Source organism: Poecilia latipinna, unplaced genomic scaffold (genome assembly GCF_001443285.1).
Source record: "Poecilia latipinna isolate Pla-1442-1.1 unplaced genomic scaffold, P_latipinna-1.0 Scaffold747, whole genome shotgun sequence".
NCBI lineage: Eukaryota > Metazoa > Chordata > Actinopteri > Cyprinodontiformes > Poeciliidae > Poecilia > Poecilia latipinna.
The window spans coordinates 263,930-291,770 of NW_015113363.1; the positions used below are offsets into that span (position 1 = coordinate 263,930).

A 27,841-nucleotide genomic window follows, 5' to 3' on the forward strand; every position below is an offset into this window, starting at 1 on the left:
TTTGCCTGATTTTGTTATTTTTTGTTACTTATATGAATTATTGTCATTTCCATCTTTAAAATAACAAAATTTCCATTTAACATTATGTTTTGGTCCAACTGATGATGTAATTTTTGAATAATAAATGATTGATAATTTGATCAGTTACTCAGTACTTGAGTAGATATTTTGCTAAATACTTTTGAGTAATTTATTGGCAGCTTCTTTTTACTTTTACTTGAATAAAAGTATGTTGAAGTAGTGCTACAATATATGTGAAAGAAAGTGGAAAATTACATTTTTGCCCCAAAAACGTTATTCTAATGGTGGAATTTGGTGGTGGCAGCATCTTCCTGTGGGAAAACCTTTATTCTCCAGGGGTAGAGAAGGTCAGAGGGGATTGGAAGATGGATGGACAGAAAAATATAAAGCTTTTGCTACATAACATTGTAGCAAAAGTTATAATGTAATGTTTTATTTCAAAGTGTATTTGTGTGTTAAAATGGTCCAGTCAAAGTCCAGACGGAAATTCATTGACACAAGACTTGAAAATTGATGTTCAGAAATGTTTTCCATCTAATCTGACGTTGGGCTATTTTATAAGTAAGAAGGGGCAAAAGTGTCAGAGCAGAGGATAACTAGCTAGCTTAATTTTTTTGTTTCTTTATTTTCTAATTCCTATCTTTCTTCCTTTCTTTCTTTACATAGCAGTAGTTATGGTGCAGTTTTAGTTAGTATGTTATCGTTAATTAATTTGAATATATTTACAGATAATTTAACATATTATGTCCTTATAAGGCCTGAAGAAAACGACTAGAAATTACTTCAGAAATCTGACTGGGTTTTAAATCACAGCTCTTTAGAACTTTGTCGCCCTCTGGTGGCGAAAATACGTAACTGCATATAACTGGCAGGAGCTTGGAAGATGAATAAAATACAATTTTTTCTTCTAAATTGTCTTTTAAATGTATACCCATGAAAACTTCTTAGGCATTTTTAGACTTTATAATTACAAACATGGCTATAAGACTTCAAAAGAGAGTTTCATCAGATAATTACAGTTCTGTTTCTTTTCTTTTAGAGTTGCCATTTGTGTCCTTTCTTCCCTTTTTCATCATTGCTGTTTTTGCAGTAGTGTACAAACACTGTATTTTAGTCCTCTTTACTTGGCATGCTCAGTCTTTCAAGGAGAAACGGAGTCTGACGTATCCATGTGGGCGGCGGAGCTGTTGCTCACCCAAGTCAAGGCCTGCGTGTTTGTGCTATAAGACATTTATGGAGCGCATTGGTACCTCCAGCCGAGAAGTGGATTCTTTAAAGCACACATGACTCACAGAAAATACTGCAAGAAGGAAAACATTCAAAAGGGATTTTAGTCACACCAAAGGCAGTAGTAATATGTTGATAGTTAATCTATGTTATGTAAGTTATGTAGACGTAATATTGTCCTCTTCAGCTGGTTGTGACTCTTTTATATTGCATGTATTGGACTCTAAATGCAATTTGTACCCCTGTTTGGACAACTTTTGGGCAGTGGCCAAGAGTCTCACCCTGTCTTTAAGGGCGAGACTCTTAAAGACAGGGTGACATTCAGGAAGAAGGAGGAGTTCAAGTACCAAAGATACTTGAACTCCTCTTGGGACAAGATCTCATCCTCGACCCAGAAAAGACACTCTATACCCTTTTCCAGAGACAACTGTCTAGGATTTGGAGATGCTGCTCTAATGAAAGCTGAAGATTACAATCTGATGAAGCTAAGAGGACAACATCATCTGCAAAACGTAGCAACCTGATCCTGATACCTCCAACACGGATCCCCTCAACACTTTAGCTGTACCTAGAAACTATGCCAATGAAGGTTATGAACTGAATCAGTGACAAAGGGCAACCTAAATACAACTCTGACCAGAAATGATAGTAATGTTGACCCCGGTTGTAGAAGGACCAAAAGAAGCTTGGTACCCCATAATCCCAAAGTACGACCCACTGGACTCCTAGAGGGACACAGCCAGACGTCTTCTCCAAATCCACAGAAACAAAACATGAACTGTCAAGGCCCTGACAACTTGTGTCTTTTTGTTTGTTTTGTTTTTTTGGGGGGATTTTGAGCTTGTAATTCTCCCATGAAGGACATAAGTGCACATTCTCTTGATGTCGTTGTGGGTTCGTTTTGAATCACCTTCATAAGATATCAGTTTGCTTTTGGGGTTAAAGTATCCAGTATTTGGTGGAGGGACTAATACCCACAAATACTTGACTCGCTTTAAGGATGCTTATAACTGTCTATTAACACTTATAAACTGAAGAGATTAATTCTTCATTAATTCTGCATTAATACATACAGTGGAAACTAATGCTAAGCTAGGTAGTTAGCTAGTGCTGAGACAGTTTCCCCTGAAGGTAGCATCTACTGTAGGGGTGTCGAACTCATTTTCATCTTGGGCCGCATGAAGGTCACAAATGTCCTTAAAGGGCCGGATGAGAGAGAATGTAACAATTAAACTACTCGTTAAGAAACTATTAAAATATTATAGCGTGTTTGATAAGTACTCCATCCATCCATCCATCCATCCATCCATCCATTTTATTTACACCCTTGTCCCTTAGTGGGGTCGGGAGGGGTGCTGGTGCCTATCTCCAGCTAACGTTCCGAGCGAGAGGCGTGGTACACCCTGGACAGGTCGCCAGTATGTCGCAGTTGATAAATACTCTTTAAAACATAAATAATTTTAACATCTTTTCACATTTATGTAATTTGGTCCCATAGAAATGAAAACTAATTTGATTTGACTTGTAAAATAATATCTAAGCACACAACTGTTATCAGTCTATGTGACCCTCTCAAATCTAAAGGGCCACATAAATAGCTATGATGGGCCGCATTTGGCCCACGAGCCTTGAGTTTGACACCTGTGGTGTAGAGGGTGTTCCAATGTTTTTGTATTTGATAGATAGATAGATAGATAGATAGATAGATAGATAGATAGATAGATAGATAGATAGATAGCTAGATAGATAGATAGATAGATAGAAGGCGCCTTCTTATTTCCTGCGATACATGCGCGCGCATAAGAGCCCTCTGATTCACGTGCGGAAAACGTCTGGTGAGGGGTGGGGAGGAAGAAGAAGAGAAGAAGTGACTTATGGGATGCGAAGTAGCCGGGCGGCTGACAGACGCACGGAGGGGGGAAGAGCGGGTGACATCCACAGGAACCATCTGAAGGAAGAGCGGGAAATAAAGAGGGGGTGTAATAAATTAACTGGTTATACGGTTCATTTGGGGCGCAACGTGCAGGTTTTGCACACCGCCATCGGATCCTGAGCGGAAGAAAAAGTTCAGATCCCACGGATCAGCGCGTGGGAGTGGGGAGCAGGATCGAGCTCCGCTGCGTGTCTCGTCATGGCAGGTAATTCAGCCTGGAGCTGGGTTTCACCCCGTCCGACCGCCGGTCGACTGCTTGGTTCTGGTTCGTAACGACTCGTTTTATGTTGCGTGGGGGTAACGGAAGCTAACCAGCTAGCCAAAGTTAGCAGTGCTAACCCTTAGCTAGCCAGCAGAAACAAGTGTCACCCTCCGGACTGGCTGTCTCTGCCGGCTAAAAATGACCGGCCAGCTGCTGGTAGCAGATGATCGCTGGTAACCGTATCGCTGGCACTATTTTTGCAAGCTAACAGTCGCTTTAGCCGAGCTCTGCTGCAGTTCTTTCAGCTCTAACGGTTCATTATCAAGAGTTGCGCTCCGGTCCGGCCAACCAAAACATGAAACTGGGAGGTTTGCTTTGACTGGAAAATACGTGTTGGTTTCCACGGGATGTCTAGTTGTCCCTAAACACACCCCGGCTGCTGGCTTTGACGAAGCGAGGCGAGCCGTGGCGTTAGCGCTGCTGGTGGGAATGTCGGCTACTTTCAGAGAGCCGGATCACTTGACTCGGATCACCCAAAAGAACCGTCTGCTTCTTTCACGACCACTTTGTAAGAGACGCACACGTGTAATTAAAGATATTATTCTATTCTCTAAAATGTGATCCTTGGGAGGGGCTGATGACGTCACGAAAGGCAAAATGAAATACTTTATTTATCCCAAAGGAAAATTTTGAAAAATATCCAATATTTATCATAGGGACATTTTAGATGGAGATGCTGTGTGAAGGACTGATCTCCAGTAACAGTCAGTGTTCCAACAAATCTGAAAAAGCCTCTGACTGAAGACATGCATTGCTAATCCACCTCTGTTGCTTTTGCTGTTCCCCTTTAAATCTCCAGTCAGCATACATTAGTAAAAACAACAGCAGTTGAGCAGATTTTTACATATTTTAATAGATTCTGAGTTGGATTTAAAGGGCAATATCAATAATTTTTCCTAACTTTTCTTTCTCTCTTTTCATCACAGCATGTCTGTTTTTACTTTCAGCATATCAACCATTAAAATTATACATTAAAAGTCCGTTTAAAATAGTTCCTGTGTTATTTTCAGCTCTTGTTTCTGATTGCACTATTGATATCTTATGCAGCTTCAACTGCAGATAAAAATATTTTTTTTAAATTGTAACTGACCTAAAAGAAGTCTAGTTTAACGTGATTTAATGTCTCCTAAATTAAATTAATTGCTTTTTTATGTTTGCTTCCATCTCTCAGTACAACTTATGTGATTAAAGCATGTAAAGAAGAAGATTACTTGTTGTTTGTAATATTTATTCCTGGATATTTGCTGCTATTCTGCAGTTGTACTGAAATCTGTTTATCTGTATACCTGAAAATCACTGATCCATTGTAGCGTCAAGTCCAAACAGGAATCTAATCTAAAAAAAAATGCCTTCAGGGCTGTGAATATTTCACATGTAGATATTAATATCTACATTTATATATATGTGTAGTTTAATGTTTAAAATCTTCCAAAGATTCAGTGTTAAAATATATATTTATAAATTGCTTTTGAGCTGTAATATCTAAGCTTCTTGTCAATTTATTTGTGTTTTTTAAGCAGTGGTTGATTCCATGTAGGACAGATTTAGATGAGACTGTTTTTCTTTAACAAAATAAAAGGCATTTTACACTTAACCAGCTGTCATTCCAACATTTAAAGGACTGAAATTAAAGCGATAGCCCACAGTTCTTGGTTTTGTTTTTTATGGCAGGATAATTGAGCGGTTTAAAAAATGTTTATCAACATTATCTGCGAGCTGTTCTTGAGAAATGGAAGAAAACTGAGCCCAGACATGCGCTGGTATGAGAACCTCACAGTGTTTTCACACTATGAAGTATTTCACTCTACAAATGTGTATTTCTTTCTTTAAAACAACAAAACCTTTTCTTTGCCTAAAAATTTAGACTAATCATTAGAATTATAACATGTTATAAATAAAATGTACTCTAATTTTGACCTATAGGCTTAATCAAAAACAAAATTAGAATAAACAGACACTAAGTTTACCTGTAATTAATGAAAAATGTTTGCAGTGGTTTTCTAACTAATTAATCAAATCTTTTGCATTCCTTCCCACTGATCATTTGTTTATGCAGTTCTGACCCCAAAACAGAAGGTGGATCTGATATCATCATAAATGGTTCCAGTTCTCATGAGCCCATATTTATTTAATCAAAATGGGAGCAAAGTTTCTTCCTCGGCAGTTAAAATCTCATCAGAACGTCATAAAGCAGCAGTCTTCAGTCAGGGGCTTTTTCAGATAAGGTGCGAGACGGACTGCTACTGGAGATCCTTCCTGTAAAAAGTGTAAACCACAGAACTCTGACCATAGCTGTTGGGTAATCGATGTCTTCAGTTTTGTATGATCTGCTGTTGAAATTAAAAATGAAGAGTTTCTTCTGAGTTTTACTGGAACACACAAGTTGTGTGGATGTTAAATTTGTAAAATATTTAGACTGTTTTATCTTTTTTTAGACAAGTTTCTCTGCTTTAAGGCTCAGTTTGCGACAGAAGTTAAAGAGGATGTTTGTAAGCTTTTGCAACACCAGCCCGTTATTTATTGCTTACTTCATGACGTTGCTCAAACTGGACCTTTTTTATTTACAAATTTGAAAACATTAGCAAGAAAATGACCAAATGTGCAGTTATTTGACTTATTATCTCATGCATATATAATTTAAATTGCAGTTTTTCTGGGTTTATTGATGCAATAAACCTGTAACATGATAGAAATGTAATCTAACAAGTTTTTTCCTTCTGAAAGGACCCGGAGGCGACATGCAGTGGTGCTTCTCCCAGGTGAAGGGAGCCATTGACGACGACGTAGCTGAAGGTGCGATTTAAAATAATCCTTCATACGGCAACATTTTGCTCCAATTTTAATTGATTCTGCTTGGTTAGTATCTGATCTTCATCCCTTATGTTGAAATGTTTCCTTACTTTTCTCCAAAGTTTATCTGAAATTCCTAAAAGTTTTTAGAACAGGAAACCCTTATCTCCATTAGGGTTGGACTCATGACTTAATGGTGCTGTTGGTTTCTAAAAGGGGAAAATCCAAACTTTATTAAGTTCAGAGTTTTATGAAAATGACTTAAAATCTGAGCTTCAGAAAACTGGTTTTTGGTATTAAGGGAGCTTTAAGGATGCAGCTTTTGTTAGGAGACAAATCTGAAATGTTTATTTATCAGGGCTACAACTAATGGTTATTTAGTAACCAAATACTTGGACGATTAATCGATTAGTATAATGATTAATCGATCTGTTGTTGTTTTTTTAAATTGGCACATTCTTAAGATTTTTCATTTAACCTCCTAACTCCTATTATATAGTATTAGAAATGCAATAAAAGATGCTAATAATTCCTTTTTTAAGAGAAAAATAAACATTTTATTGCCCAAAACGCAAAAACTGCATTTCTTTAGTGAACACTTGCAGCTAAAAAAAATACTTTTACATCAACATGTGAAAAGTTCAACTCTTTCTGCTTAAGTTAACATTAATACAGTGTAGAGCTAATCTGGTGATTATTTTGTTGATTGAAAGTGTGATTATTATTTGAACAAGGTGAAGCTAAAACTGAAACTTTTGAAATTCTGGGTAAAACATCTACAAAAAGTTTTTTGTAATTATCTTAAATGAAAAACGTAAATATATTTTGTACAGTTTTTCTTTAGTTTTCACGTTCCAGTTAGCGATTAATCGATTACTTAAATAGTTGACGATTATTTCAATTATTGATTAATCGTGATTAATCGTCTCAATCCGAATATTTTATTTGACAAATCAGCACAAAATAGTTAAACTCTTACAGGTTTTCTTCGGGGGTTGACCATCGTCCAATCAGCTCTGACCAACTTCCCACAGTATGATGCAGCTGCCACCATGTTTCATGATAAAATAAATCAAAGTTTAAGGATATAGCAAGACAAAATGACTCTGCAAACTGTAAAACACCCCGTTCTGGGCCTCAGGCAGCACAAAGGCCCCTCACTACAATCTGGTCGCTCATTGTCTTTCTGCTCCAGTGGAAATTAAAGTGTGTGTGTGTGTGTGTGTGTGTGTGTGTGTTTCAGTGTGAGGAGTCCAGGATGTGAAAGACAATTTGAGTAACTGGAGCGAAAATGGAACCGATCACGTTCCGTCCGGCCTCCTTTCCACCAACACAGACTGCTACTGCTGCGTTTAGTGACTAAATGTTTTCATTCTGATGTCATTTCTCTGCCCAGCCGACATCATATCGACGGTTGAGTTCAACCACACGGGGGAGCTCCTCGCCACCGGAGACAAGGGCGGCCGTGTCGTCATCTTCCAGCAGGAAGTAGAAGTAAAGCCCTCCTCAGTGTTCGGTGTATTTGTTTTAGATTAAATCGCGCTTTGTCTCATAAGTGTCCGCGTTTCTTCTGCCAGAACAAGAACCTGCCCCAGTTCAGGAGCGAGTACAACGTTTACAGCACCTTCCAGAGCCACGAGCCCGAGTTCGACTACTTGAAGAGTTTAGAAATTGAGGAGAAAATCAACAAGATCCGCTGGCTTCCCCAGAAGAACGCCGCTCAGTTCCTGCTGTCCACCAACGGTAAAGCTGCAGGTTTTATTGCCCAAACATTTCTCCTCTGCGTTCTTCAGACCTGAACAAGGAGGAGAGTTAATAAAAAACCTTCAGTTAGACATGTTAAAAGCTGGATTTTATTTATTCTCAACTAGAAACGCACAATATATTGGCAAAAACATCGATATCAGCCGATATTAGTTATTTTTTTAACACATCAGTATCGGTTTGATAAATAAAACTGGCCTGATATGAACAACCGATATTTATTTTTATCCATTTCTGGTTTTTTCCCCCAAAGTTGTTAAAACCGTAGTAAAATATATATAATATTGGTAAATATCAGACATAACAAAAATACTAATATCGGGTATCGATATCAGCCCAGATCTTTGTATCAACACAAATTAAAGGCAGAAATATTCAAATAATTTTAATTTTAAGCCATAATTATGAATAAACATAATGCCATTGGTTTTCTTTTCTTGTTGCAGATAAAACTATAAAATTGTGGAAAATAAGTGAAAGAGACAAGCGACCAGAAGGCTACAACCTGAAAGAGGAAGATGGCCGATACAGAGATCCCAACACAATCACGGCACTGCGGGTCGGTCAGAACCACACCATGATGCTGCCGTGATGCATTCAAAGGAAACCAGAGAGTTTTTATTAGTTTTTCTGCACATTTCAGTGAATGAAAGTCGTTTTCCTGCTGCAGGTCCCGATTTTAATCCCCATGGACCTGATGGTGGAGGCCAGCCCTCGCCGGGTGTTCTCCAACGCTCACACCTACCACATCAACTCCATCTCCGTCAACAGCGACAACGAGACCTACCTGTCTGCAGACGATCTGCGCATCAACCTGTGGAACCTGGAGATCACCGACCGCAGCTTCAGTATCCTCAAACACAACCTGAGAGACTTTATTTACATTTAGGGGTCCGGATTGGGGACCAAAATTGCAACATTTGTTACATTTTCAGCTGCTGCATCACCGTGTCAAACCATCCAAACTAATATAAAAACCTATTCCACCCCTCGCCTGTGGTGGCGCTACACTGAGAAATACTGAAGGAATCGACACAAAACCTCTGAAGAAGACGTTGATCACAACTTCCTGCTTCATAAAATGTAAACAAAAATGGAGAACTGTCAGATTTTATCGGTTGAATGATTTCTCTATTAATATACTACTGGTTTCGACATCGCCTGTTAGTCGCTAACGCTGGCGGCCATTACTGTGAGTCACTGAGTCACGTAGGCAAAACAAGACCGTTCCAGTAAGAGCAGGAATGTGTCACAAAACTGTTGGTAGCTCTTTATTTCTTACTCGATTTCTATAAAATATGTTTTGATATTTAAAATATGCATTCTCCCTAAATATAAATCTAAAAAAAATTTGGTTTCTGTCAAGAGAGGACGGAGCAAATTTCACTTTTATATTGGTCAGTCATTTAATTTTACATAGTTGCCGCCATTAAAATTAGTTTGTTGAAATTTAATAAACCATGGCTACTTTATGAAATATTTCATACTATTTGATGGTTATAAATATCGCTACTTTCTACAATCAAACGAGGAAGTTATTAGTCCAATTTTTGTTGTTTTTATTTAAGGGAAAATAACGCTGATAAACTGTCAGGACGTCATACGCGTAGCACAAACTGACGGCTATATCTGTCAGACAAGTATACGCCGTCATTACCACATGCTTTAATTTAATCAGCAACATGACATTATGACGTAGAAGTTAGATCGCCATATTAACAGCTGTATGACATCCCGACTTAGCGGTTAATTAGTCAGACCATCATCTAGGAACAGGGAGGCGAGTTTCGACGGGCCGTGTTTTGTAGTTGACTGTAGCTACAGCTAGATCCTCTTTAAATACACTTTGAAACATCTAGTATATCCATCTAGTTTTCATTGAAAACAATTTATTGACTTATTTTTGTTGTATCTGGTCGCGTATGCTGAACTGACAGCTCCTCGAAATGTGGCGGACCTCTTAGTGCGCATGCGTACTCACTACACGTATGCTACTCTGACAGCGAAAGCTCATCTGAGAGAACACCCGGCTTTCTTTCTTTTTAAATTTTTTTTTCTTTGATTACTAATTGTCACCTCCCAAAACGAAGCGGAGTTGAATCAAACCGTGTGTGAATTCAGCCGTGTTGTTGGCGCTCCCTGACTGCGCCTCCCCAGACATCGTTGACATCAAGCCGGCCAACATGGAGGAGCTGACCGAGGTGATAACGGCGGCGGAGTTTCATCCTCTCCAGTGCAACACCTTCGTCTACAGCAGCAGCAAAGGGACGATCCGCCTCTGCGACATGAGGGTGTCGGCTCTCTGCGACAAGCACTCCAAGCGTGAGTTAAGCAGAAAAATTAAAAGGAAAAACGATGCGAGTAAAATCTAAACTTCATCAATGAGAATAATAATAAAATGTCAGATTAGCGTCATAGGTAGGTACTGAGATTTTTATTTCTTTTAAATTATAAGAATAAAGTAATATAATGTTAGCTGAATAGAAATGTTATGTTGCCAGAAGAGAATCGTAAAATTACTTGAAAAACGTTTTTATTAGTTTTTAAGATCTGATGTAACCAACTCCTCTAACTCTTGATTTTTTTTTATTTGAACAATAGTTTAACTTCTTTAACTTTATTTTTTCCTCATATACTTTTCGTATCATTCCGACTTTTTTCTCGTATGACTTTCTAATATGTTATTTTCGTATTATACATTTTTCTCTCATGGTATTCTGACTTGTTCTTTTTGAATATTCTTTTGAGTAATTTTTTGACTTTTTGTTGCATGACTTTATTCTCGTATTACGACTTTTTCCCACATTATTATTTCTCATATATTATGACTTTTTCCTCATAATACTGTGACTTTTTTATCGTATTATTACGACTTTATCGTATCATCATGAATTTTTTTCATGTTTTATTTTGACTTTTTTCAACTTTATCCCCATAATATTGTGACTTTATTACCGTATCGTTAAAATCTTTTTTTGTTGTATTATTGGGACTAATTCTCATAATTTTATAACTTTTTGTTGTATGATTTTATTAATATATTATTGATTTTTTTCCCTGTATTATTCCAACTTTATTCACATGATTTAGTTTTTCTTTCTTTTTTCTTTAATACTCCTTCATACTGAACTGCCAGAACCTTTTTGTCCCAATACTTAAATTTTTTTTATCATTATATGGCTGAAAAATGGTCGACAGGAGAGACATCACATGATGATTTAACTCGCCTTTCATGACATCCAAACATCTGAAACTCAAAAAACACATTAGAGTGAGTTAATTTGAGTTAGTGCTAGGTTTTAATGTTTTTATTGGAGCTAGAACCAGTTGTTGTTCTGGTCAGCAGCTCTGTAACCTGAGTTTCTACAGTTCATTCGTGACATTAATCATCATTTCCCTCCTGTAATGACGGCCGGATGAAGTGAGGATCCTCTGGTCACAGCTGGTCTCCGTCTTCTTCTCTTTCAGTGTTTGAGGAGCCAGAAAACCCCAGCAACCGCTCCTTCTTCTCAGAGATCATATCGTCCATCTCAGACGTCAAGTTCAGTCACAATGGACGCTACATGATGACCAGAGACTATTTATCTGTGAAGATCTGGGACCTGAACATGGAAAACCGGCCGGTGGAGACGTACCAGGTCAGAGCGCTGATGCTTGGATCTCCTTAGACTCTGATTGGCTCAAACTGATTCTTTATTTCTCTTAGGATCTGTAAATAAATAAAAATGCTTTGTTTTTATTCCATTTCCTGGATATTCCTACTCTAATTTAAAAGCTGCCTTTGAGATGTTCAGGTATTAAAAACGACAAAAAAATTATACACAAGTAAGAGTAGAGATATTTCAACTTAATTTTACTTGAGAAAAAGTAAATAAAATAACAGTCAAATAAATTATTCAAGATTAAAAAGGTAGATAAATGCATAAAAAAGCCATTTAAGTACCGAGAAACTGATCAAAACATCAAATATTTATATTTAAAATGTATATAATATAAAGCTGTATGGAAGCTTTCGTATTTAGAAAACCAAAATGAAAATAATTTATATAAATAACATAATTGTGTACAACATAGTATTAGGGACATGCTAAGAAAACAAAAAGTCAAAGAGTAAAGTTGAAATAATACAATAATAGTCAAAATAATATTAACCCCAGCAACGGCTCCTTCTTCCCAGTAAAGAGTAAATTAATAATTTTAAGTCATAAATAAAATCAGGCAAAAAAAAAAAACATTATTCCAAATGAGTTTCTTTCAATCTAAAACGTATGAAACTTGAATAATAACTGCAGGTTTTTGTCTTTATCTGGTGAATTTCCAGAAATTTTACTCGAGTAAAAGTAGCAGTGATGTATAATAAAGTTACTAAAGGTACAGCGTGGTGAAAGTAAACGTTTTTCCAGTTACTCAAGTAAATATAACTAGTTATTACTCAACTGACGTCAGCCCCACCTTAAATAAAAAAACACATTTAAAGTCACTCCTTGTAATTCTGCATAGCGGCCACTAGAGGTCAGGATAAACAGTTTGTAAAGGACATTTGCCATAAAAACATTTCATGCATCAGAGCTGTAGGAAGAAGTGATTCTTCTGCTGCTTCACGGCTGTTTGGTTGAATCGTTTCAGGTTCATGAGTACCTGAGGAGCAAGCTGTGCTCGCTCTACGAGAACGACTGCATCTTCGACAAGTTCGAGTGCTGCTGGAACGGAAACGACAGGTAGGAGCACAACGGCCGTTATGACTCTCTAAGAATCCATGACTAATGTGTCGCCGGCCGGGACGCCCAGGGGAGCGTTTTGTTTTCCCTCTGTGTCATCCGCTCAGACGTTTAGCCGATTTGAATGATTCCTCTGTTTAACAGGTTTAATTATCTCCACTCCCTGGATTAAAAACAGGTTCCAGGATTAATTCACAGAGGTGTATTGTATTGTGTATTGTAGAAGGAAAAAAGAGTAGTGCATTTCCAGCAGCAAAACTCAGAAATATTGAGATTAATCTTAGAAAATTTCTAGAAAAACAAGGCAATGCACAAGCTTGAAAAGTTGAAAAATTCCTAGAAAAAAAAGGAACTTTTTGAGATTGGCCTAAAAAAATTTTTCTGAAAAAACATGAAATTTCTGACATTGAAAAGTTGAAAATTCCCCTGGGAACATTTTTTTAAAATTTTCAGCTTAAAAGTTGAAAATTTCCTAGAAAGGCAACTCAGCGATTTTGAGAATAATCTCAGAACTTTCACAGAAAAAACAAAAAAATTTTTGATCATAAAAAGTTGAACATTTCCTTGGAAAAAAAAAACTCAGAATTTTTTAGATTAATCTTAGAAATTTTCTAGAAAGAACAAGAACATTTCTCATCTTGAAAAGTTGAAAATTTGCTGGGGGAAAAAATCAGAAATTTTGAGATTAATCTTTTAAATTTTATAGAAACGGCATGGAAAATTCTGAGTTTAAAAGTCAAACATCTTTTGAAACTCAAAAGTCAACATTTCAGATTTTTCAAACTCATTTCCAAGACATTTCCGCATTTTTTTCTAGAAATGTTCAGAAATTAATCTCAAAATGTTTGAGTTTTTTGGTGGAAATTTACTCTTATTGAGCGATTTTGCACATTTGATTTAAAAGAAAAAGATAGGTAATGCATCTCACAAATTTAGAAGAATTCAACATTGAATTTCACTACATTTATTATTTTCTATTTTATTTTGTTATAATTTTTCAGTTTGAAAGTGAGAAGCACTTAAGATACAGATGTTTACTTTAAATTTGACCATTTAGCAAAAAATAAGCAGTTTTAAGTCTTATTCTTTGTTTTCCAAATTCCTCTGGGAACCTAGTTGAAATCAACACCAAAATGGTTTTTCCTTCCACTAAACTTTCTTCTTCCACATACTCGTATAAAACCTGGAGTTTTTTCAGTGTTTTTTTGTTTTTTCTTGTCTCTGTCTCGCCCTGCTCCCCGTGGCAGCGTGGTGATGACCGGCTCCTACAACAACTTCTTCCGGATGTTTGAGCGCGGCCAGCGGCGGGACGCCACGCTGGAGGCGTCGCGGGAGAACAGCAAGCCGCTGCAGGTCCTCAAGCCGCGGAAGGTCTGCACCGGCGGCAAGCGCAAGAAGGACGAGATCAGCGTGGACAGTTTGGACTTCAACAAGAAAATCCTCCACACCGCCTGGCATCCGCAGGACAACATCATCGCCGTGGCAACCACGAACAACCTCTACATATTCCAGGATAAAGTGAACTAACGGAGACGGAGGGCGGGGTTAAGGGTTTAACCTGCAGGATCATCTGGAGGAGCTCCGTGACCCCTGTGTGACCTTTATGTGGACGGGGGTCTCCAGTCGTCCGCTGCCTTGTTGTTAAAGTCGTGCCAATGTTTTTCCTTTCGCCTGCCGACCCAACCTTTACATCTCATCCCGTCGTTTCTTCAAACTTTGACTAGACTTTTTTTTATTTTATAAACAGTCCCTCTGATTGGTTCTCTGGTAGAATTAAAACAACTTTTTTTTTCTTTTGTCTCCCATGATGTTGTGGTGTTTACATTTCTCAAAGAAATCACATTTTTACTCATTTCCTTCATGATTTTAAAATCACAGGTTGTCCATGTCTGAGCTACGATGGAGAATTGGGGTCATAATAAGAAAAAAAAGGAAAATAAAGAATTAAATTACAAGAATAAACTCAAACGAGAACAAAGCTGCACTAGTATAAGAATATAGTCGTAATAATACGAGAATTGTTGTAATGTTATGACTTTATTCTTGTGTTTTTACAACTTGTATTATTTTGACTTTATTTCTATATTTCAACTTTATTTTAATAATATGAATTTATTCTCGTATTACAACTGTGTTCTCACAAAACCATGACTTCATTCTTGTAATATTGCGAGTTTATTCTAGTCTTACTTCAACTTTATTCTTTATATATTATGACTTAATTGTAATACGACCATACTCATGATACTGTACTTTATTCTGGTATTTTTATTTATTTTTATATCTTATTAGCGTGTCCCTAATTCTCCGTCTTACTCTCCCAAACTCCAGAAGTTATTCTTTTATCTCCCTTCAAGATGGCCGTCTTTCTGCATCGGATCCTCTTCCTCTTTTTTTATTTTTATTTCTCTGTGTGCTGCAGCAGTCGGGTCATAAAGAAAGGCTTTACAAAGATAATGTCGTTAATATTATGATTGTCATATTTATATGAAATACTGTTGAAAATGCCGCCGGTTGTTTTCCGTCCCACTTTGTGAAACAAAGCTGGACTTTTAGCTTCTTTTTCAGATCTTAAGTTTCACACTGGACTCTTTTTGTGCACCAAACTCAGTCCTCTGGATGTCTGCGTTGTGACTGCGATTTAAAAACCGTAAAATTATTTGAGGCACTGAATAACTTATTTTAACCACTGAAAACATTACTGTCATAAGGATTTTTATTTTATTTTATTTTATTTTTTAGGACGGGGATTCCTCCAGTAATGTGGAATTATAATTTTACTCTGATGGTGGAAGGAAAGGGAAAAATAAAGGAATTATTTTGCATCGTTTTGGTTGAGTGACTTTGTTTCACCGTCTGTTTTTGTTTAAATTAAGATGTTGTTCAACATTTTAGTATAATGATATGAAAAGGTGAAAATTGGATTTATTACACAAAAAGTGATGTATTTCTAGTTTTTTTTTTTTTACCTTTGTTGATTATGGCTGAAAAATTCATGAAATTACAATATGACAAAATGTCAATTAAAACAGAACAGATTTAATGTGACCGTCAGTTATGAAAATTGGGATAAAACACAGAAGATAAGATGATTAAGCATACAGAGCTGTATCCAACCATATTAATGGAAAGTTTTGTGGAAGGAAAACGTGGTAGATGAACATGAACTATTAGGCGTGAATTAGCATGTAGTACTGGTGAGGTCTTTAAAAAGAAATCCAGGTTACTTACTGAGATGTAAACGCCGTCCTCATGTCGCCATTGAAGTTGACGTTCCTGTTGACACTTTTTCCTTCCACTAAACTTTCTACTTGGCTCCAGCACCTTTAAAATTTACCTTCTGTGGCTTATAAAGCCTAAATATTCCAGATTTTTCTGTTTTATAAGGTCAAATTTTTACATTTTAGCTTCCGATGCATAAAATTCAACTCTGTTTGGTTTTTACTATTTTTATTTTTAACGAGATTGCTCAAAGGCATCATGGAAAAGTTCTTGGATTTGAACCATCAGTGGATTAAAATCTGCTCTGATGGGGTCCAGTTACAGAAATTTGTGAATAAGCACTCATCGGGTTATAGTCGTGACTGTGTACGTGGGGGCATGCATGTCCCCACCGTCTGAGGCAAACTTAGATGCCATGTTCATACTTTTTAAGCTAATAGGTAGCTCTCTGTATGGTAAGACATTGTAGCATATAATGAACTCTGGATATATTTGTTTTTAATCTAAGTAATGGGATTACTTTTTGTAAAAATAGAACATTCTTTAGAGTTAAAGGTGAATCTGAAATATGGCAAGTCAGGTTGTAACATAAGGGAATTTTAAAAATGTACATATTGCTATCTAAAACAATTCTTCATAATTGCTAATATTTCAGCTATTTCAAAAAATATTTATTTTCAAATAAATTTATTTAAAATAAGGATCATAGTTACCTATAAATGGATTTGCAGCTGTTTAGAAATAATATTTCACAATTTTTGTGGTGAGCTGACCTCCCTAGGGTATAATAGGTGATTAGATGTTTACTAGACCGCATTATAATATTTTAGCTTATTTTTATTTAACCCTAAGCTTGCTATGTATTCTGAAAACTACACTCTCGTCTTGCTGTTTCCTTTAAATACGTATAGCTATAATATGATAAATCGACTTGCCATTCATTTTCGTTTTTTCTAACTCGTTACGTAATCTGGCTCTGTACCCACCCCTGTTGTGTCAAACAGAGGGTGTTACGTCATCCCGCGGCCCCGCCTCCGATGAGCTGTGATTGGCTGGTGTCTGCAGCTGCCTGTAGGCCAGCTAAGCCTACGAAAACAAACGGCGCTTACAGTTAGCGTCTCAGTTTTTTGGTTCTGTTGCCCAGGGCTGACGACGCCTCGGCTCGGTTTTATTAAAGCTCGTCTGAATGTGTATAGACAGGAGCAGTTGTAGCTCTTAATGCAACCCTCCCTCCTCACTAGGAACCACAATGTCCGACGCGGCTAACGTCACTTCTACAGACAACAACGGAGACTCGGGGCTTAACGGTAAGCTAACTGCTGCCAACCCGATGCCCTAAAGCACCCTTAAATAGCCTATGTTTCCCCTCTGCTATCGTCTCTAAATGCTCTGGTTTATAAATAAAAGTCGTTCATAGATCGGCGTGTGTCAACAGCAGTGGTTTAATTTTCACATTTATTTTTTTTTTTTTTTTTTTTTTGCAAGCGAAGCCTCAGCGAAAGGGGCCGGGGCTAGAACGTAATGTTCCGTGTTTACTGACAGTCTGCGGACCAATGGTGTTTCAGCTTGTTAGAGTGACAGTGACGTGAACCAATCAGTGCTTTCCTGGAGGCGGGCTGAACTCTTGTCAACAAGCCTAGATGGAAGATGTCCAACGTGGTGAAATTGACGCAAATATTTGATAGTTAACCCTTAATAGCAGCGGTTTATAAGGTAAATAACTGATTCATATGTATATAAGATATAACTATGACATAAACTATGAGGTGTTCATTAATATTACACTGCTGCATTGACTCAGGCCCAGCTCACAGGGGTTGGAAAATGTTTTACAGCACTATTTAGGGGGGAGCTGTGACTTGGTCTGCTATTTATGGTCATGACAACAAGGGGACAAAAGTTATAGATATGAGAAAGGTGGGGGAGTAGAATGGTTCACGCTAGTTAAAGGTGGATGACGTAAAACATGTTTTAAATTGTAGCTAGATCTTTTAATCTTAATGTTTTATGATTTTATTCTCATTCTCTAAATAAAACCCAGTGCAATCGATCCCTTCTCATACTAATTAATTAGTAAACACAGCCCATCTGTAAGCAGTGTAATCCTGAACAGACCCTCTCCACTGTAAAGCTTGGTGGTGGCAGTGTCATGCTGCAGGGGTGCTTTCACTCGGAGAAAATGCTGTCAGTAACATTCAGCAATAAACTAAGCATGAACTAGATCAAATAAATTAATCAGATTTCTTTAAAGAAACAGGATCAAAAAATTCAAATAGTTTTTGCTAAATTAAATTAAAGGCATCCAGTTTGCTTATTATTTTGGAGTTAAATTAAAGAAAACTGAAACATAATTTATATATTCTCAACAGTAACAACAGCATATAAATCAGTCTTCATTTTGAAACAAAATTCTGTTTTTAACCAAGTTTTAGAACATAAATTAAAGGCAGATTTTGGTGCACCAAAGTGTAAATCTGTCGCAAAAAGTAATTAACCAATTAATCACATGATAAATAAAAATAAGCTCGATAATTTCCATTCTGATGGTTAATATTTTTATGAAGGTCAGTTATGTTTTTATTGTATTTATAGTTTCAGTTGTGTCTGTTTTTTATTTATAGTTCTTGGTTGTTTATGTTGAATATTTAAAATATCTTCCAGTGTCGAGTGTTTTGCTAGTTTTATGCCAATATCATTATGTTACTTGAACATGGTCACAAAATTGTTTATCACAATAATTACTGGGACAATTTATAAAAAGTGCCATTTTTATTGCGACAGGCCTACCAAGGTGTACTTTAGAGTATAAATCAATGAGCAGATGTTGTACTATTAACTTGAAAATAGAAAAAAAAGCAAAAATGTTGGAGAAAATTATCACTTTCTGTTTCATTTAACATTTTTGTAAATAGATTTCAATTTAAAAGTCATAGTTTTATCCTAATTTATTTAATTTATACCTAAATGGTAGTCTAGAAGGCTGCACAAAATCAGCCCAAGGGCCGCAAACGGCCCTCGGACCCCGCTTTGAGCACCCTTTGTTTAAATCAAAAGTTCAGACTTTTATCCATTTTTGAAAAACTTGAAAACTGGTTTTCACCTTCTAATGTGATTGAGCTCTTTGCCTAAGTTTTGAAGTAAAAATCATTAATTATTTCTGATACACAAAACCTCAAACACACTGCAAAAACACAAAATATTACACGAGTATTTCTGGTGTAATTTCTAGGCAAAATATCTTAGTACATTTGAAATAAGACAAAGATAACTTATCAGTAAGGAGTTTGTTTTAAGTAAATAATTCCTTAATATTGATGAAAACGTTCTGGTTCCACTGGCAGATTATTTGATCGATAACAAGTCGTTTTTTCCATGTTATAAGTGAAATAATCTGCCAATAGAAGTTGTACGTCTTAATCAATATAAATGAATTATTACTGAAAAGTTACTTCTAAGTTAGTTTTTGTTTTATTTCAAGATGTTTTCAGTAGAATTTAGACAAAGATACTTTGTGTTTTTGCAGTGCGCTATCTTCTAACTCTTGGATTAATTAGATTATTTGGTTAATCTTGTGTCCATGTTCAGATTGTTCTTCATATTCCCGTCCGTGTTGCTCTGTTTTGGTAGAAAACATGTAATTTTGCTCCTGTCTGCCCCTCTGGTCCAGCTCAGAGGTCACATCACGATCCAGCAGCTGATATTGTCCGTCTGGCCAGAATGTTCTGAGCGATGGGCGCCATGGCAACGCGGTTTTAGCCCGCCGGGCCAGCACAATGGCCCGCGGTCCGCTGCTTAATCCACAGGTTGAGCCCGGCGGCTGACCAGAGGAGCAGCTTCTCCGTCTCTGGCGTGTTTTCCTGTTTACGTGTTTCTGCTCTTCCTCATTGTTTTGTTACTCTGAAGCGTTTGTAACAAGCCCCCCCCTCCTCCTCCTCCTCCTCCTGCTCTTCGTCCTGCTACTCTTCCTCCTCCTCTATATTTGTACCGCTGCCTTCTGAGCTGCAGGTCCATGCCACAGCTCACGTACGAGCCGGTGGGAGCGTTTTATTCCCCAGCCAACGTCTGCTTACACAGGCGAGCGTTTACTGCCAGCTCATCACGCGGCAATAAATAGAACCAGCCGTCTGGCTGCTTTATTTCTCATCCACACGCTGGCCTCACAAATAAGTGAAAACTTTCCTAAACTGACTTAATGAAGCCAACTTTATTGTCACAAAATCTAAGAACATAAACACAGGCTTTGTAAGTTTATAATTAGTGCCACAAATACATTATTTTTTTTTACTAATTTAGGCATAAAAGTGGTTTGTTGAGTCAAATATCGTGACTCAAATCTTATCAGAAACACCACAGCCTTTGAGTTTAAACTCAGAAATAATTTATAGAAGTTGTTGAGATTTAGACCTGTCATAATAAATAAATTAATTACATGATGAATTAAAGCAAACTCAATAATTTCCTTTTGTATGATTAATCGTTTTTCTCTTTTTGTACCAAAAATTAGATGATAAAAGATTTCAGTTTGGTGTTTTGGTCTCAACTGTCCATTTATTCATTTTATTTGTTGTTTTGTTTATTTATTTTGACTATTTAAAATGTTTTCCAGTTCCAGTGCTAAATGTTTATTAAAATATAAAGTTTATTGATATTTGAGATTGTGTTCTTGCGTTATGACTTGAAATGATCTTGAAAAAACATTACTATCATTTTATTGCAATAACCTCTGGGACAGTTTATCTTCCAGTCCTTTTTTCTTTCTTTGGATGATAAAAATCTTTAGTTGAAGCTCTTTGGAGGATCTATTTGTTTACAGAGTCTTCATAAATCATTTTATCTGTTGTTTTGTTTATTTTGGATATTTCCAGTTCCATTGTTAAATGTTAATTACAATTTAAAGTTTATTGATATTTGAGAATGTGTTCTTGTACTAAATCACTTAAAAATTGTCTCAAAACAACAATATTATCATTTATCGCGATAACTTCTGAAACAATTTGTCGTCTAGCAAAATTAGTGATTATTAAAGGCCTACGTAACTTTAAATGAAAACAAATTAGTTTTTTGAGTGATTTTCATAATTATAATCATGTTTATTGCGCTATATTTCTTCTTCTCTGGTAATTTCTGGTTATTTATCCTGGTTTAACCTCCAGTAAACATGAAGGAGTAAACTACTGGTCCGGTTTCTCCCTGCAGGGTCCTGGGTGGAGTTGGAGATGAACAGAACCCACCAGGCCCAGTCGTCCTCGCCGGCCGGGCCGGCGCCGGGCCTGCTGCCCCTTCCTCAGGTGGAGGAAGAGGAGGCCATGGTGGGGGGCCTGGAGCACGTCCCGTCGTCCTCCTCCATCCACAACGGAGACATGGAGAAGATCCTGCTGGACGCGCAGCACGAGTCGAGCCGCAGCAACTCGTCCTGCGACAGGTAGGCCCAGGAAGAAGCACATCCTGGAGAAACCTGGAGGTTCAATCAGGTGTTCTCAAGGTTTGGAAAATGCTTCATATTCACACTGCACAGGTTTGTAATAAAACCGATGATGCGTCACTTTTTTATGGCGTTTTTTTGGACTCTTTTCAAGAGAAAACGTTATTTACATTTGAAATCTGATGTTTTTAATAATAAAAAGAGATTTTTTTCTCAATGTCTGAAGTTAAATTAGATGGAACATTTCTTGTTTTAGGTTAGTAAAAAATCCCAAAATTATTTCTATTTATTTAATTCCATAAAACGTGTGTCAAACTCGAGGCCCAGGGGCCAAATGTGGCCCGCCATAACTTTTTATGTGGCCCTTTAGATTCTAAACTTTCTGTTTTATTAATCAAAATGAGTCTGTTTTTGCCTGAATACATGGATGTGGAAAGATGTTCAATATTTTAGACGTTTTTTAATGGGTTTTATCAAGATTCTGCCACAAAAAGCCATTTGATATCAGGAGTTTGACATCCTGCCATAAAACTTAGCAAGAACAGTTTTACAATATTTATTATTCCTTATCTTTTTAATTTTTAAGCTTTTATTTAACTTGTTAAATTGACTGAGAACAAATTCTCATTTTTAACAACATTCAGAAAATATTAACACAGAATAAAACAGGAAAAAATAAACAAAAAAGCAAATTAAATTATTGACTAAATAGTCAATCATTTTAAAAGTAGAAACGTTTATCATGAATGACTTTTTGAAATAAATGTTGGCTTATACTTGACACATTAAATAAAATTATTAAAATTGTTAAATTAGTGTTTTGTTGAGGTTTCTGGAGACATTTAAAAATGAAACTATGAACTATGTTGACATTTTGTTTTTAATGAAAACTAAAATGTTCTGATGGATTTTTCCTCATTGAGAACAAAACATTTTCCGTCAGTTAAATAAAAACAATGAAGTCATGAAGTCCAGGGTCAGGAAAACGTCAGCAGTTTTATTTATGTCAGATAAAACCAGACTCATGTTGACAACGACGCGTCATTGTTTTATTAAATGAGTTAAAAACATGCGACCCTTCATCATGTGCCTCTGGTGTGATAAAGGGGATCTTATCAGCTGCTGGACTTTCAGCCACCAGTGAGTCGACATCTTACCACGTTTTCAAGCCAAGAACGCTGACTCAGCAACCCGGATCCAGACACACAGCAGCCCCAGCAGCTTTCTGAGTAATAATATCATCATGAAGCGTTTTTTAGTTTGCTTAATCCTCTGGCTCTTCCACTTCAGCTTCTCTTATTGAAAGGTCAAGGTGTGGAGGGAGCCTGAGTTGACAAAAACTAATTATTTTACTTGTTATTCCGTTTATGTCGCCAGTATTGCTATGTGGAGTCGGCGGTTTCATTATTAAAAGAGCTGCTGAAGCTAGCTTGGATCACCATGGCAACAAATACAGATCTATATGAGTGAACTTAGATCACCATGGTAACAAATATGGATCTATATGAGTGAACTTAGATCACCATGGTAACAATTTTTATCATTTTATAACTGTAATAATCTGCCAGTGGAACCACTACTTTTTAATAAATTTTAAGAATTTAGCTTCTATATCTTGATGAAAAGTTGCTTGTAGTTTGTTTTTTCTTATTTCAAGTTTACCAAGATATTTGCACTAGAAAGTTTACTTAAATTAAATTTGTGTTTTTGCAGTGTAACATTATCCAGAACAGTTTTCTGAGTTTTCTGAGTCTGAGTTAAATGTTTCTGAATTAGGAGCGATGTGTGACAGTAGGATGAGCAGGTTCGTTTTCACACTGTAAAAACTAATCAGTGAAACTGCTGTATTTTCTTCATTAAACTGTATCAGTCAGATTTTCTTTGGTTTCTGCAGCCCGCCGCGGCCCCACTCCCCCCAGGACGAGGGACAGATCATCTTCGACGTGGAAACGACTGGCAGAAGAGACAGCCAGGTCAGGCGCTTCTGCTCGTCCCGTTTCTACGGAAACGCCGGCCTTGCTGCCATCTTGTACCCCGTGATCTGATGGTGTTTCTGATAACGCGCCTTTCCTTCTCCCGTCAGTCTGAGGAAGACGCCCTGGACAAGGAGAGGGACATGGACATCCTGATGAAGGACGCAGACTGGGTCGCCGACTGGTCCAGTCGACCGGAAAACATTCCCCCCAAGTAAGGCCTCCCCACGTTTCCATAGCAACAGGCATCCAGGTCCATGTTTGTGCACAGGAAATAGTCAGTCATTACACAGAGGATAATGACAACAATGATGTACAAAATATTTTATGTTTGTCTTAACAGTCACTTAGCTTTTTTATTTTACGTTTTTTAAGTTTAAAATGGTTTTAAACTTAAAAACATAAACAGAGCAAAGTTTTCTTCTATGATCTTTGCTGTATATAGCGCCTGATTTTCTGTCTTTTAGTAACGACTCTCTAGATGTTTGAGACACGACTATAAATATAAGCAAAAACCACAAAAATAGACTATAAAGAGAAAAATTATTTGTTTTGTATTTAATATTTTCAGTTTAAGAAGAAAATCTCATCCTAAAAAAAGTACAGAAAGCCACATTTGTGTCATTCTTCAACTGCACAAGAGGGGCCACACAAAACGATCCAAGGGCCGCAAACGGCCCCTGAGCCGCAGTTTGGACACCCCTGTCTTAGAGCATGTTAGCATGTGAACAGATTCACCTTAATGGATCGTTTTGTTTTAAAACAGAGTGTCTAAGACAATTTTACTGTAACATTAATTCATTTATCAGATATTTATATTAATAATTAGCTACAATTACAGCTAAAAACCGAAACAAACATCAAGAAGCATCAAATGTTTTCCTTCCAACTACTGATTTAAAGAAACAGTCACCTTTTTTTCCCTCACTGTCTGAAGTGAAATCAGTCCAAAAGTCTCTGGTTTTAATGAATTTAGAATCACAAAGTTATTTCTGTTTACCAGGTGAATGAAGCGATAAGAGTTGAGGTGTGTGTTTACGGTGTGTGTTTACGGTGTGTGTTTACGGTGTGTGTTTACGGTGTGTGTTTACGGTGTGTGTTTACGGTTGTTTCTGTTGCAGGGAGTTTCATTTCCGCCACCCTCGTCGCTCTGTGATGCTCAGCATGAGGAAGACCGGCGCCATGAAGAAGGGCGGGATCTTCTCTGCCGAGTTCCTCAAAGTCTTCATCCCCTCGTTGCTGCTATCGCACATCCTGGCTCTGGGCCTGGGGTACGAATGAACTGACTAACACTTTATCCTATCAGTTATTGTGACGACTAATCGATTAATCATTTCAGCCACATTTGTAGTCGAAAACAACTCAGTTAACACCTTTAACTTCATTTTTTTATATAAATTTAGCAGATTTGTGACTATATAAAGGGTTAACTTTGGTTTCCCTATATAGGAGTTAATTCTCACTATTCCATGTTTTTCCTTTAAAGCCTCAAAATTAATTTTTATTTTATTTTATGATGAAGTCGGGCTTTTAGCAGGGCAGCAGGATTAAATAGTGCAAACTTTACAGAAGGAATCCATTATATATTTATTATTTCATTTATTTTCATGTGTTTTACACAAACCCTGTTGCTGTTTTATAATTTTTTTTGCTGATCCTGTGATTAAACCTGAACAGGTGCAGTTTCCCAGTTCGACCAGCAGGGGGAGCGCTGCAACAGTGCTGCAGCTGTCAGAATGAAGCAAAACGCGTCAAAACAATTTTAAAGGATTTTATTTGCTTTACTTACGTTCATGAGGAACTGATTTTTCTCAGTCATTGGCTCCTTTAATGAAAATGAGTTAAGAAACTAAATTAAAATGAAAATCGTTCTCCTGCCACTTCCTGTTTTCTGCCAGTCGTGGCTCAGGTGGCAGTAAAAGGAGATTTCTTTCTAAATGTGGGTGATGGCTGCAGCAGTGGGCGCTGGTTCTGTTTGGTTCTGTTTGGCCCGGTTTGACGTTCCTCTGCTCCTCCCTCAGTGTTTACATCGGGAAGAGGCTGACCACGCCGCCGGCCAGCTCCTTCTGAACCCAAACTGAAGAAAAGTGCCTGAAGAAGAGAAGTTGCCACGAGTCGATTCTGGAGGATTTGTGCTGTTGTGAGAAGATTGCCCGTCTCTCATCCCTCTTCCTCTCCTGCCTGCCTCCTCTTCCTCCTGCTTCTTTTTAACCCCTTCCCTCCCTCCTCCTGTTTTCCTCTAACCGTCTGCAGCTTTCTGAGGTCGTTTTTTCCCCTCTAGAAGTTTCTAAGCGGATTGTTGCAGCGTTGAAAACAGAGACTGACCAGAGATTGTGCCACCTGCGTGAAGTAGCCCAGCTCTCGATCACGACCAAATTCAGACCGAAACGCAAACGTCTGGAAATGTGATCGCGCCTTTTTTCCCTTTTCCTGAAAGTGGCCATTTTTGTTTCTTCTTCTTCTGCTAATTGTGTCTACTTTATTTATTTTGCAAACAGTGGTTGTCTACAGAGACAGCGGCCAACGCAAACCTTTATTCTGACCAGTATTGAGTGAAAAAGCCACTCTGACACTAACTGGGAACCAGTTTGGGTTGCACACACTGTAAAAAAACTAAATATTACCAAGTAGTTTTGGTGTAGTTTACAGTGGAAATATTGTGGTTCGCTTAAAATGAGACAAAGCAAACTTACAAATAACTTTTTATCAAGATAGAGTATTTTTTCTGCCAAGAAACTCAGAAATTTTTAGATTAATCTCAGAAATTTTCTTGAGAAAATTTCAAAAAGTGGAACATTTGTTGGGGAAAAAAAATCTCAGAAATTTTGAGATGAATCTCTGAAATTTTCTAGAAAAAACTTGGCAATTTCGGAGTTTCAAAAATTTTACATCTTTGACTTTTAAATCTCCGAAATTTCAGAACATTTCTGAGATTCATCTCAAAATTCCTGAGATTTTTTTCTACCAAGTTTTCGACTTTTCAAACTAAAAAATTTTCTTGTTTTTTGTTCTACAAAATTTCTGTGATTAATCTAAAAATTTCAGAGTTTTTTGGTGAAAATTTGCTCCCTTCAGTCGTAGCAATAAACTGCCAGTAATTTTTCATCAATATTAAGGAATTATAGACATAAAACAATCTCCTAATTGTTGCTGAAAAGTTCCTTTTAGGTTAGTTTTGTCTTATTTCAAGCGCACTAATATATTTGTACTAAAAACTAGACAAAAACTCCTGGTAAAATGTTGTTTTTGCGGTGCAGAACTCTTCAGGTTCTGTTTTACTCGTTTTAATCGACTTTTTCCTGAATGTTTTTCAAGAAGAAAATATTTCACAAAGAAATTTAACGTTTCTATTAGGAGTTTATAGTTAAAGATGCTTTTCTTTAAGGAAAGCATCGCTTTGCACTCCAGCGAAAACAGTGAAGCACTCCGTAGATCTGCAGACGACAGAATGTGGCTGTGCAAACGTAGAAAAGCACTAACAGACGGCACTCGCATGACGGCCTCAAAGTCCGTCATGCGTCCGTTCCCTCATCGAGAAAACGATGAAAAAGATGGATGATTATGCTTTACAGCTCATAAAACTAAATTCAGTTTTTAGAAATTAGGATATTAAATCGGAGCAGAGAAAACGCTCTGACTTGATGAATTATCATCAAAATTATCATTAAAAAATATTAGATTTTCTACATTTTATCCCTAAATTAATTACCTAAAAGAAAAAATTCTGAATGTATAAAAAAAGGGCTTTTTACTTTAATTTCTAATTAAATTATACCTTTTACTTAAATGACCATGACTTAAATATTTGTCTGATTCATAAATTAATTAATTTCACTTTTCCTTCACCTCCCTAACTTCGTAAACCAGATGAAGCATGGAAGCTAAATAAAGTAATCAGATCACAAACTAACAAATTTCTTTCTCCTAAAATGTTATTAAAAATCTGGAATTTCAAAATAGAAATTTACTTTTGTTCTCTCCAAGTTTTTTCCTTCCATTAAACTTTCCATCAATGTTTCTTTTGAAGAAAATTTTCTATTTCTCTTTTAAAATGATCTATTGGTCTAATTCTAAGTTTCTGAGGAGCTGAATTTTATGTTTCATTGGCTGTAAGTCATAATCATCATAATATTTTAATTTGTCGAGACGTACCTGTCGATCAGCAGATACTTTTATTTCAGGAGGAAATAGATGGAAATTGTGATTTTTACTCTTTTTTTGCACTTGTTGGTCAGAAACAAATCAAGAACGTTCCCCGTTCCCTCATCGAAACATTCTCAATGATTCCACGAACACAAGACAAAAACAGCTCAGCATGCCTCTGCTTTAAAAACCTCTTAACTTCCTGTTTTGTTTCCGTTTGCTGCCCCCTTGTGCTGGTGCTTGTATTTGTTCCTGCTGCATTTAAACCTTACGTTTTGTATTCTTTCCTGTTATTTGTTTTGAACCGTTTTCGTTTCCTGCTGTCGAAGAAGAGATTGTGAACGCACACACTGGGAATCAAGCTTG

The 27,841-nt window shown here is 36.9% G+C and overlaps 2 protein-coding genes across 3 annotated transcripts; both read left to right on the top strand.

The window, feature by feature from the left end:
- Positions 1-3,081: 3,081 nt before the first annotated feature.
- On the top strand, positions 3,082-15,543 carry LOC106955572 (serine/threonine-protein phosphatase 2A 55 kDa regulatory subunit B alpha isoform-like). 2 transcript variants are annotated; one of them, XM_015045835.1, is made up of 10 exons: positions 3,082-3,386; positions 6,168-6,236; positions 7,630-7,727; positions 7,811-7,976; positions 8,444-8,556; positions 8,668-8,845; positions 10,155-10,319; positions 11,466-11,635; positions 12,624-12,715; positions 13,963-15,543. In XM_015045835.1, the coding sequence occupies exons 1-10, from the start codon at positions 3,380-3,382 to the stop codon at positions 14,240-14,242; spliced, it is 1,338 nt and encodes a 445-aa protein (XP_014901321.1). In that variant the 5' UTR covers positions 3,082-3,379; the 3' UTR covers positions 14,243-15,543. The 2 variants fall into 2 exon arrangements, with proteins under 2 accessions (XP_014901321.1, XP_014901322.1); XM_015045836.1 differs by lacking the exon at positions 3,082-3,386 and adding an exon at positions 5,718-5,742 and having other exon boundaries at positions 13,963-14,242.
- Positions 15,544-16,981: 1,438 nt separating this feature from the next.
- On the top strand, positions 16,982-25,570 carry LOC106955573 (BCL2/adenovirus E1B 19 kDa protein-interacting protein 3-like). The gene is made up of 6 exons (XM_015045837.1): positions 16,982-17,244; positions 21,134-21,359; positions 23,254-23,332; positions 23,443-23,546; positions 24,454-24,603; positions 25,354-25,570. The coding sequence occupies exons 1-6, from the start codon at positions 17,187-17,189 to the stop codon at positions 25,400-25,402; spliced, it is 666 nt and encodes a 221-aa protein (XP_014901323.1). The 5' UTR covers positions 16,982-17,186; the 3' UTR covers positions 25,403-25,570.
- Positions 25,571-27,841: the final 2,271 nt, after the last annotated feature.